Source organism: Schistosoma mansoni, chromosome 1 (genome assembly GCF_000237925.1).
Source record: "Schistosoma mansoni strain Puerto Rico chromosome 1, complete genome".
NCBI classification, from domain to species: domain Eukaryota; kingdom Metazoa; phylum Platyhelminthes; class Trematoda; order Strigeidida; family Schistosomatidae; genus Schistosoma; species Schistosoma mansoni.
The window spans coordinates 21,097,401-21,110,330 of NC_031495.1; the positions used below are offsets into that span (position 1 = coordinate 21,097,401).

At 30.2% G+C, this 12,930-nt stretch overlaps 1 protein-coding gene across 1 annotated transcript in view; it reads left to right on the top strand.

The window, feature by feature from the left end:
• Smp_168370.1 (putative vav2) overlaps positions 1-11,642 on the top strand; it is a gene marked incomplete at its 3' end in the record, with an annotated part of 47,530 nt that extends 35,888 nt beyond the window's left edge. Inside the window, exons 16-20 of the mRNA XM_018793618.1 lie at positions 1,901-2,385; positions 5,241-5,466; positions 7,065-7,155; positions 8,868-9,016; positions 11,610-11,642. Of these exons, the coding sequence (XP_018648112.1) occupies positions 1,901-2,385; positions 5,241-5,466; positions 7,065-7,155; positions 8,868-9,016; positions 11,610-11,642 (984 nt within the window). The remainder of the gene's footprint in view (positions 1-1,900; positions 2,386-5,240; positions 5,467-7,064; positions 7,156-8,867; positions 9,017-11,609) is intronic.
• Between the last annotated feature and the right edge of the window lie 1,288 nt (positions 11,643-12,930).

Here is a 12,930-nt window from a genome sequence, read left to right on the forward strand (position 1 = left end):
GTGTCTTTGAAACAATAGTTAGTAGTGAAAATTTGTAGTTCAAGAGAATGATTTTGATGGAATTTCTTTCTCTGAGCTATTTGGCTTGAAACATCCAAGTATCGTTGTAAATTAGATACATAAGACAGTAGTTTCAACGTATAATTTATCATACGGTTATTACTTGTCTTGTTCTAATTCAATCAACATTTTAATACCTCCGGAGTGCATATAAAAAATTTCTCCCGTTAATATCGACTCATCTAAATGACTTTATTTCATGACTATTTTAATGTGGAGCTATGACAAATACTACTTAATTACCATCTACTTAAAATTTCAAAATTATTTTATACGAAATGAACAACAACAAATGAATTGTGGAAAATTGTTTTAGTCAGTTTTCTATATATCTAATGTTCAGTTGTCTTTTTTTCATCAATAAGAATTCGTTCATGAAATGTATTTAACGTAGTTACATAGAAAATAAGACTGTTGAATTGAAGTTCAGTTTAGAAAGGAACTGATTGTTTATTAAGGATGGTCAGAAATAATTTCATTTCATTATTCTTTCTTTGTGATCTGCCTTTAATATAGTAACTCGAATAATTATTCTCGTTTTTAGTGGTGTTATCCTATTATGATGAATGAATTCATTAATGTCTTGATGGTAATGCAAACACTTCATAACAGTTGTAGACGAATGTAAACATTAGAAATTTTGGTGAGACTATAATTTATGGACAAACCAATCAAATTTAAGGTAATAGGTCTTGGATTTTGGCGCGAAATTCATTCATCCATTTGACTAAATAGCGTTTTGGCATTACAGCTAAATTCAGTTTGTAATGAAAACTTTACATCTAATTTCTAACCCTAACCATCAACTGTAAACCATAATCCTTATTCCTCACACTGGTTTATAACCCTTATTTAACACTAGTAAGTAATTGGACATTTTCAAAGTCACTTTAGTGTCGCTCGAAGGTCGTTCATAAATTATAGTTTCATCGAAATTTCTTATGATTCCGATCTAAGCTGGAAAAACTACACTAGGTGATTCTTCAGATCTGTACAAAAGCTAAAGTAATCTGAAATTATTATGACAGAACATGGCACTTCATAATAAAAAAAACGTGTGTTCGTATCTGATTCAGATAGTAATTCTTGGTCAAACAATGCTTTTTTCCCAAATGAATATGTATATTAAGATAGACCTGTTGATCATTAAAGTAGAATGTGAATGAATACATTTTATTTCTTCTTGATAAAAAGTAATTAAGTGAAGTATTAGTGAACCACAACAATCGGTTGTGAAGCATTTACTTATTTATTTATTCTCTTTGAATCGTATTCTCATCAATCAATTCAGATTGGTACTTCGAATGCAACATTTACCAACAATCCAGCTATGTCGCTGTCGACTTTGATAGGGCATCCTTCCCGGCACAGTCTCCCCCCAGATTGTTCAATTTCAGCAAATAATTCCAGAGAAATTTGTTTAAACTTCGATCTGGAACACTTTCCACATCAACACAATAAATTAAACAATAACTGTCCTACTACTACTACTACGACTAATAATAATAATAATAATAACAATACTTTGGTGGATACTTGTCTACGTCAAACCAGAAAGACTGTCACATCACTCGTAGACAGTCATGATCTTCTTACTGGCTATGACTGGTCTGTTTCGACACTTTTTGTTTTTCTAGCTCAGCTGTGTCTATTTGTATTTGCTTTTTTGTTGGAAATTTGATTTGCACGAGTTGATGATTAGTGTATATTGTATATTTTTTAATGTAATGCATGTGCTCTGTCTTTTTATAAGCATGCTTGTGTGTTTATTAGTTTTATTGATTGTTTTAATAAATTTAGGGATATTTACTTTATTCGTTTTCATTTTTGTTTTGATTAGCCAAACAGTACAAGACTTTCTCATCAAGTATCTTCATCGTCTAGTTCTGATCGAACACCAGTTTTTAATAATAATAATTCTTCAGTTCAGAAACCTTTCTTTTCACCAAATGAAACATCTCCGTCCAATTTACCTTTATGTACAATAGCAAATAAAACTTTAAATAACAGTCTATCGCCTATCGTCGGTAATAATTATAATAATATTCCTAGTTCTCCTTGCTCATCATTAACATCTCTTATTCCAGTGAATATGAATAATAATATAAATAATTCATATCCTCCATTAATGTTTCGACGTTTAAAAAAGCGTAGTTTATCAGCTTTGGAAATTCCTGAATTATCTCAGCGTATTGATTTAGTTCCATCAGTATTGTCAACTACACAGACTGCAACAGTTGGTGCAACAGTCACCTCGAGATTTGAAAATTTTCCAACAGGTCTAGCAATGGACCATTCACATTACTTTCTGTCGACTTATCCATGGTAAACTTTGCCTCTTTGTTTATATGTATAATGTACATTTATAATATGAAATGCATATTTCTTATGTATCCTTGTAGAAAAATATCTAAAGTAATCTTTTTTCCCAATTACAAGAAATATTGGTCTAATGAGTTATACTAACTCATTTAAGTGTGTGTAACAAATACGGTATATGATTATTGTTAGCAGTCTACTATTTCTAATGTTAACCACAATACATGTTAGACATCAAAATACTTGTCGATATATTAGGAGCTAAATTAAAGCCTTTGAATGAAATTATGTTCCATAATTGTTTGTTCTTTATTTTTAAATTTTAGTCATGTAAATACTTGTTTCAATCTAGATTTATTTTATCACTTTGCTTAGATAGTTATTTTACTGTTCTATGCTGCGTGTCCATCTTATGTACAAAATTTGCATGTTTGAATTTATTTGCCTTAATGGCTTGATTACTATGTGTCATTTTGCATGGTCATTTGACTGCTGGATATTACTCTATGTACAATTTGTAGTTTTTGTTTATAATTCATAAATTATTTTACACTGTTTGGTTTGATATTGTTTTTTTGTTCATAGTTTAAGAGAAAATATTATGTCCATCCATATTATTCCTACTATTTGTAAAGGTGTGAAAAGTCAACCTATGCCAAAATATCAGTAATTTGCTGGCATTATTTTTACCGTTTAATTAACTAACTAATTGACCGATTGATAATTGAATATTGACCAACGTCATGTTTGTTTAGTCCTTAGTGATGATTGAATTCTATCAATTAAGTAGAAATAAGGCTACTAGTGTAAGTGATCTAACATCGTCTTCACTATTTCTCAATTTTAGGTGACTGGAGGTAGTATTCAGAAAACTGCTTGACTTTAAATTCATGTGAGTTGATGCTCGTCAGTAAGATATACCTGCAATTTCAAAGAATCTGACACTATATTAGATTCGAATGTCCGAGGTTGAATGTAAATGACATGGGTTTTAATCTCGTGCAAAGTGTTAGTCCTCTCAAGGTTACAGGTACCCCTTGATGACGAACCCTAACTAGCACGAAACCCAGGCCAAACAGTGTTTCCAGCCGACTATCTCCAAACACCTAACATTATTGTTACTATGTTTCATGTGTTTTTTATATTGAAATAAAAAAATGTGGTGTACATTTCTTGTCTACATTTTGTTGTTTGGCTATAGCAACTGAAGTTATTAAATAAATGAATGAATACTAGTATAAATACGGCTATAAAAAAATAATCAGCTTTAAATTGCTTAGTTTTAAATGCAGGAGTTCAAGTTAATCTCTTATACAAATGTAAAACTGGAGGATAAATTTTTTGAAGAACTTATGAGTTGAATAATGGGATTATGAAGATTCAAGTTTATTACAGAATGTAACTTAAACGGTACTTGTTATCTGCAATTTTTGGTATGCTGACGAAATCAACAATTGTTACTAAATAAACATTAATTTTGAATTTGCTTAGCTGTAAAACAGTAAGAGAATATACTTAATTCTGACCTAAGGAAAGAGCTTAATAATGAATGAGAAAACGAAGATAACTAGTTTACTTGTCTTTTGTCATTTTAATTAGTATTTATCGCGAACTACATATTCAGAATAACAAAAGTTTCTTGTCATATGTACACATAATATTTATTTTGATATCCGAGTTAATTAATGGTAATAAGCATTGTTATGTTTTGAAATATCAATAATTATAACTAGTGTTTGATATGTAGACTTTAATGGTGGTTTCGTTTTTGAGTAATGTAGCTTTTGACCAGTAATAGGTAGTAGTATATTGGAACCATACTCTACCTATTTTACTTTAGAAGACCTGGTAGGATTACTAGCTCTCATATAAATACTGTGACTCAAAGTCCCAAGTACATAAACCTGTATTCAGCAAACAAGTTTCATCTGCATAACTATGTCAGTTGGATGATCATTCAAGTTCAAATAATACCAAACTGTTATTCAATAGTAGTATCGTTGTATCACAAATAATTTTCTAATTTATAACCATGTTACCTGGGATTCTCATAGTTATATTGTCATAGTTTTAATCAGTTATCAACAAGATGCAAAACTTTACAACGTATAATCACATCATTTAAAATGATGTGAATTGTTACTCTTTGCATTTTCAGTTATATCTGAAGGTATATATCAAGTTATTTACTGTTTCAAGTGTTAATTGATTATCCAGGTCTTTATTGTATGTTTCATCACAGGATGATGAATGTGAGCGGCTTGGTATTATTTTTTTGACATTATCAGTACCTTACAACAAAGCCATCATATAATCAATATCAACAGGAAATAAGTTTACTTTAGAATAAGTTTATCTACTGATATACTTGATAATTATCGACATCGGCTGACATTTTTATAACATGTTTTTCTCAACAAAACTTACACTATTCATGCTTACCATTATGAATAGTTTATTTGTATTATATAAAATGCGAAATGATTTTATTTAACTAAAAAAGAATACTCTATTCAGCAGAAAATCCAAGTGATGTCATACTTGTTAGTATTTCATCGGTATGTGTATGCATATAATTGTTTCTCTCAATTTCTTAAACTCCAGAAAACCTTTTCTTCTGTTTTTTTTTCGATATTTGTGTACTTTTACAGTAGTACGATAGAAGCATGCCTGATTAAAGATAGATGTATATATATTTACTGTTATACCTAATTGTTTTGTATGTTGGCATTTTACTGTTTTCATTCAACCAATCGTTTTTCCTATTCGTTCCTCTCTCTTCTGCCTGATTTATTTATTTATATTTCGTTGATTTATATGACTATAGAATCTTTCCATTTTTTTGTTGACGCGAATAATAGGTATGTTGGTGAAATGGACAGACTTGAAGCTGTTAATTTATTAAGTAATTGTATTGACGGTACATTTCTTGTACGTCTGTCTAAAAGTGCTGAGAGAATGGGAGAATATTCACTGTCTGTTGTTTACGGTCATCCACGGCATATTCGTATACAACGTTTTTCATCATCTGATAATTCCTGCATTACATATGGTCTTTGTGAATTAGAACAGTTCCCAAATATACCGGTATGTTTTCTTTGTTAACAAATAAGCTGGTGTTTATTATTAATATTATTATTCTTACTGGAACTTGGTTGATATTTTCGAGTGAAATTTGGGGTTTCTAATTTATTGCTCTTTAATTTCACTGTTTTCCAAATGACTGTTGTTCAATATTTTTTGAAAGATAATTTTCTGTTCAAAGTAATATAACTTCAACAGTTCTTGGGATCCATGGTAAGTAGGGTAGCTAGTGTATGTTTGTCAATCATTTATGTCCTCAACTTCATCCTGAACAGAGCCAGGCGTCTTCAAATTTTTCTGTATATATTTGATGCTGAAAAGTTCATTATAGTTCAGATGTTGGTTTGGTTCAACTCGACTTATCCATATTGTTGCTCAGAAAACGTTATTTATTGAACTAATCAATTTCTTCGTGATATTTATTGGTCGTGTATAACTGACTGGCTTTGTCGATTTCCGAGGCCATCGAAGCATATGAATACTGATACTTTCATTCAACCAGTTTTATACAGGTTATTAGAGGGGGTTACACTTCAAACGTATTCGACTATATGAACTATTAGTGACATTAAAATTGAGCAAGACGAGTTGGTTTATTGAAAGCTCTTTGGATGACTTTACTCATATCACACTTTCACTCAAACTTTACTAGCCATAACCTTCATCATCGGAATACATGTTATTTTCGTAGTTAAGCTCATGTAAACTCTAAAGTTCATGAAATATATTATCGACATAAAAACAACTTACTGAAATATTTAAATAAAGACAGTCTTTATTTAAATTCATAAAGGGAACTAACTGCATGTAATTAATGAAATATTTTTAGAATATGTTTGGTAGCTAATTACTGAAGAGACAAAATAGTTGAACACGAAGTATCTATTGTCAACTTTTCCTGTAGTTACAGTTCTGTACGTCGAAATCGGTATCACTAAACGTTCCTTCAGGTTTATCTAGAATAGTAGTTCATCAATATACCAATCGTTTAATTTTGATACTATACGTGAGATATATATTGATCTTTGATAACGAGAGATGTATAAATGTTATACAACCGAGGCACCGTAAGCACTTTTGTCAGTTATGAATCTATATCTCAAAGATTTCACGTGAATGTCTTCGGACAAAAAAACAGATATGTAGTTGAAGAGTAGTCATTGAGAGTTAGTCTTAGTGTGGATAGTCAGTCAAATCTACCAAATACGTAAAATTCTCAATATTCAGTAGAAAAAATCTGATAAACATTAACCAAAGCAATTAATAAACTTTTTCGATCAGAAACCAATCTATATTTGTAGCTTTTTAAGTCCTGAAACATTTTAGTGAGCTGCGTATACATCAAAATATTTGATGAATGTGGACGTATCAGTAATAGTATTTTTATTTCTATGTAAGGTTTATCATGTAGCAACAATAACGTTTTTGTGATTCCGCAAATTCGCAAAATATGCGTTTTGTCAAAAGATAAGATTTGATAGCATACAATAATAAAGTATTTCCTTTATAATTTTTTAAAACTTGATGTTATAAAATATAAGGTCCTGAAACTACACATACATCGAAAACTTTTCTCTCCATGTGTCTATCTCTCTCCTTAGTGTGTAATTGATAACTACTCCAAAGTGTCGTTAAATCGGTGCTTCGATGAAGTTGATATCACCTTACTTTATCCCTACCAGAAGTGTCCTTGTAAGTTACCTACTATTACTCATACTTTTCTATTATATACCTTTCGGTTTCGTGTGTATATACTTCTATTTGATATTCTTTACTGAACCATTGTCTACTTCAATGAGTAATGTTTGCTTGTATAAAATTAGGTTTCGGGAAAACTAGGGGCGGACAAATCAAGACGTTACATTGGTCAATAAAATCACTGACTGTTTCATTGAAGGAAGTCGGTAGGTGCGATTGTGGTCATCAAGATTATTGTAACGGATAATTGAAGAGGTTTGGTCGAAATAGGTCAGAGTCGTTAGCGATACCACAGATGCATTCACTCTGTTTCCTCTTAGATTTTGAGTTTTATACTTATCTTATGTTTTTTATTCGGCGAATTCATTCTTCTCGAACCATATTGTCTATACCTAATGGTTTATATTACCACACATTCGACTGATACTGTTACTACTTCTACTACTCTGACATCTCTCTTGATAATTTTATCTCACGATGTTGTTATAATGTATCAACTTGAATGGTTACACGTATGTGTAAGGTTCTAAGTTGCTCATAATTGACTTTATTGCTAGATATTCCAATCACTCGGTGATGCTTGGAAATTCTACTAACTACTTCAAGATGACTAAGCTAACACAGATATTCCATAGAACACATCAAGTTAAATAAAATTTCTTTGATCATTCATAATACACCATAATTATATATCTTGAATTCTCCACCTGAATCTTATTTTTTATTAGGTAAGTTTCGAACAGTGTCCATCAATTACGTAAAAGTTTTGGTCTAATCGTATTCTAATTTTTGCGATCCTTAATTAAGTGGCAATTTATCTCAAGTTTGTTTTATTATAGGTAAAAATAATCCTGTTTATATGTTTATTCAAACAAAGGTCATTAGAGTGCTACGGCATTCAGACTTCAAGTCTTTTGAGAAAAAAATCTTGTCTATTTCATAAGATCACCAAAATTTAAGCTAAGATTGACGTGTTAGTTATATTTTTGACCATCAAACACCACTCACACAGAATATAGGTATGTCTTGCATAAAAGTTACAAGTTAAATGTTTCATTTAATACTTTGTAAAATACTTCTTTTCATTCTGTGTCTTTTTCATCAATGTATTTGAATTGTCAGGTGATTTGTAAAATAAACACTTAAAATTGGTTTCGATGACAATTAAATTTGTACTTCATTTTGTCATGACTAAAATAAGGAGGATCCAAATGAAAGCTTCATTCCTGAAAATTACTATATTTTATCCTTGATAAAAGATTACCACTATATGGTAAAATTGCTAAATAGTTATTAGTATGATTTTTGAAGTACAACTTGGATTAATTTCTATAAATTATTTAGTTAAGGAGATACCAAATTAAATCGAATGAGATATTTATGTTGTATGATGTGAAGATGTGAATACCGTTTCTGTTCTTAAGTTTCAAATCGTTTCGTTTTATATCCAATGCCAAACAGATAAACTAACCTAATGTATCTTAGACTTTAGAATTTATTTCATTTTATCTAATTGTTCCTATCATTATTTTATCCGTTTGTTTAATTCTTCATTTTCACGATAATTGTATCTGATTTCACGGCATGTATAGATTGTATATTGTTTTACATAGTTATTGAGACCTATTAATGAAATGTACGCGAATATATTATCAAGTTTAACGTACTTTTTCTTTATTAAACTGTTTTTCTTTTATTTTGAATAGCATCGCCATTGTTCTATGTTCGTGCAAATTTCGATTTTCATGATACGTCTAATACTCGTTTCTTGAATTTGAAAGGAGGTGATCGAATTGCTGTAGTTAGTCGTGCAGCTGAAGACAGAGGCTGGTGGAAGGGATGGTTAAATGGTCGTGTAAGTTTATACGTCTCTTTTCACATGTTAACATTATGAAACCCTGTATTATATTTTTACACACAATTAAACTAACAATTCAGTCTATTTTCGATCTTAGGTTTAGTCATTCAATGTTTGAAAATATCTTTTATTTTTAACCTCATCTAAAAACGTTTCTAGTTGATTTTCCTTTGGACTTGCTAAAAGATCGTTTACATCTTTATAGAAATTAACTTTTATCTCAGTGGATAAGAGATTTTGCAGTTATTTTCAGTAGCTTTTCATTATTGACTTCTATATTTATGAGTTACTCTCAATGTCAAAGTATTCATCATTTTACTAATTCCTAATATAATTAAAGTTTTGACGATAATTTTTACGACTATCAGTGATCTAGTGTTGTTCACATTTCGTTATGTTGCGTGGTCATTTTAAATTCTTTGGACTTACACTAACGCTTCGAATATTTTCATTATTTAGTCTTCTACTTATTTACTTTCAAGTAGTCACGTTTCCCTACTATGAAATTATCAGTAATTTTCTTTTGTATATAATAATTGCTTTTTCTAAGTGTAAATAAGTTCTCTATCTTTCATACGTGTTTCGCATTCACTTCGAAGACTTACATTTTTTTAATTAATTCTCATGCAAATTAATTAATATATAGAATGGTTCATAGTCTTACAGTATTGATAACTGTTGGGGTAATCCAGAAAATTCCTCGAAAAAAGCCAAAAAAGGCTCTGAAAACGTTGAGAAACATCTTATTCAATCAGCATTCAATAGACGTTTTACCAGAAACATCTTGAAAGTGGAAAGTTACATGTCGCGTTTCTGATTGAATGATTATGTATACTGCTACTATGTTTAGCAGAGTTTCATAATTTTCCGGAAACCCAAGGCCATCTAAAATGCCATAAATACCTTAGATTTTCTTTACATAAACGCACCTGGAAGTAAAGCGTATCTTGCATACTTCCCACCTTCTGTCTCGTGTTCAGGTTGCTGTGTAGACTTAGCCTGGGGGTTACTAGAAGAGCCTATGAACCGAATCTAGTGTTCAATTAGAAAACTTATGAATGACTGATGATATAACACATAGACACAGAGATATTTCTTCAAATAGTTATTTTCTAGTAAATTAATTCACCCTTACTTTCTATACCATCATAATCCTGTAAAAGGTTTTTTATTAGAAATAATTGGGAGCAATAGCTATGGCTCGTAATAGTTTATCAATATGTTTTTAAAAATCAAACTACATTGTTAGAATGAATCTAATCAGTGATTATTGAATTTCATTTAAGCTCTCTTAATATCAGTAAATTTTTCTTGTTAATTTATAAAATAGAACCTAATTTGTTGTGCACCAAATAACTGTATAAACTATTCAATTCACTTCATCTATTCCATCTGATGACTGTCTAGCATTGGCTACAGAATTCAATTTTAATAAACTCATTCCAATGTAATCTCAGTAGAATAAGTATTGTGTTGCCGAATATTATATAATCTATATTATTATTATTATTATTACCTTTATAACAAAAAATTATCAGCCTGTTCTATCCTTAACTAGTTTTTGTAGAGTGTTATTATGAATGAATTAGTAACAACTGTTCACTATTTTTCTAGATTTTTATCATTTCTATAGTGACAGTTGTCATGAATGTATATAATGTAAAAATTTAAATAATTTCGTGTAATTCCTGCTGTGTTTTTTCCCATACTTTTGTTTGTCTAGATTGGATTCTTCCCCATGTCTTTTGTGACACGAGAGCTATCTGGATGATTATATTGGACTACTATTTTATTTTTGGAAAATTTGTATTCTTTTTTAATCCACTTATTTTGTGAACATGTTTTTATCAAACTCACTTTTATCCCGTCAGAAATCTATACATACAACCCAGTGTAAACTATGTATTAACAACGATTTACACAATGAATTTTTGAATGACTATAACTTCCTTTTTTCACTGATTTATTGTAATATCTATTGGTTATATATCTATGTGGAAAGACAGTTGTATAATAACCATAAGAAATGCATTGCATACATTTTCTCTTTTATTTTTAGCTAAGTATCTTTTTTCCATCAATATTACATTATTATAATTACTATTTGATCGTTAAGTAGTTAGTTTATTGGTTACTATATTGTCTGTACGTATGTAGCGCCTTATTATAAGTATAATAACTTCTCGCTTCTGTTTATTTTGTACATTCGTGTTCCTTGATCGTTAATTTAGGAAACTAATCAACAACTCTCTCACTGTTGTCTAAGTACACGTATATGAAACTACGTAATTCCACTATCCAATCATAGTATGTAAATAGTGTGTATTATCACATCGAATGTACACTGTGTATGCGTGTTCCATTTTGTCCAAAAGATTTTAATAGTTTTGTAGTTAGCAATTTTTGATTTGCCTTTTTATTTGATGTATAGCATTTCTGATTTTAAGCATTATTATGTTTTTTTCTTATCATTGCTACTTTTCTCCTCCATATGGTTCAAAACACAAAGCATTTACCATTACATCTGATAATGATAATAATTAGAACACCAGTATTAATGATCTTTTTGTACTTACTCTGTTTATAATAGCTGTTCTTTTTATCAGAAGAAAGTTATCAATGAATTTGTTCTACTGTTTTTCTGTCATCATTGTCGTTTATTGTCTATGAACGCACACTCACAATCATATTGCTTTTTACCTTTCTGCCAGTTTCTTCGCCTCGTTTTATCTGTGTATAGTTGGTTTCCCCCCTATCCTCTCACAGACTTATAATGCCTTGTTTTGTTTGAACGAATCATAGAAAGGTAAAGTGTGAGACAACAGACAGTTATTTGTTTTAATTTTTTCCCATTTTTATTTCATAATTGTCCATGTACTTTCTTCGGTTATTGTTCTTTTTTATTACCATCATAATTTTCACCGTTTTTTATCACTTTGATTTAAAATTATTGTATTCCCTTTGTTTTAAGTTTAATAAAAAATAGATAAACAAATTAAATGTGTACAAAAGGCAATAATATGGATCTTTTCTCTAATCAATCTAAGGTTTCAGTTATTTGACAGATTAGTTTTAATGTATGGGATTATACCACTGCCACCTTGGATGTTAAAAAAAGTACTTAGTCGATGAATTTATCGCCTTTGTTGTCAGGACAAAGATCTTTTTAATAGTTTATTAATTTAACAGAACATTTTATTAAGAGTTCACTTGTTAGGACCTTTTTTTCTTAAATCAGCTATTCAAATCATGATTGTTTTCGCCCATATAAACGCTAAGGTTATTTAACTCGAGAATTATCATAGGACAATAATTATTCTTCATTTGACTTAATTAAGGAAATGGGAATAACACATGGATGATCCAAACATATTTGACTTGATCACTGAATGATTGGCAAAGGAAAACAAAGAACAATAAAACAAAATTCATTTTTCATGGTCGCCAGCTCAATCGCATTTTAGTAATTATCTATCTATCCATTTTATTACAACCTTATCAAAGATATTCAGCATACAATTATTTGACTGGATAAAAATTTAATACAACTTCCAAGAGTTATTCCGATCCATCAAACAACATAGCATATGCCACTAACCGTCATTCACCATCCAGCTCTGTCCTGGACAATCCTTTCCAGTTGCCATTCATTTTGATGTCTGCTTCTGATTCTCGATGCAGTATGTTCTTTGACCTTCCTCTCTTCTGTTTCTGTTGGGATGACCCTGCATTTTTCTCGCAAGCGACATGACAAGCTCAGGGATCGTCAAGGAGCATTTCAACCAATCAGCGATTAATTAGAAGTTATGTTACTAAAATAACGAAAATGGAAAAGTCACATGTGGAGATCCTGATTGGCTGATTGATACACTGCTACTATGTTTAGCAGTATTCTAGAACTTTCAGTAAAA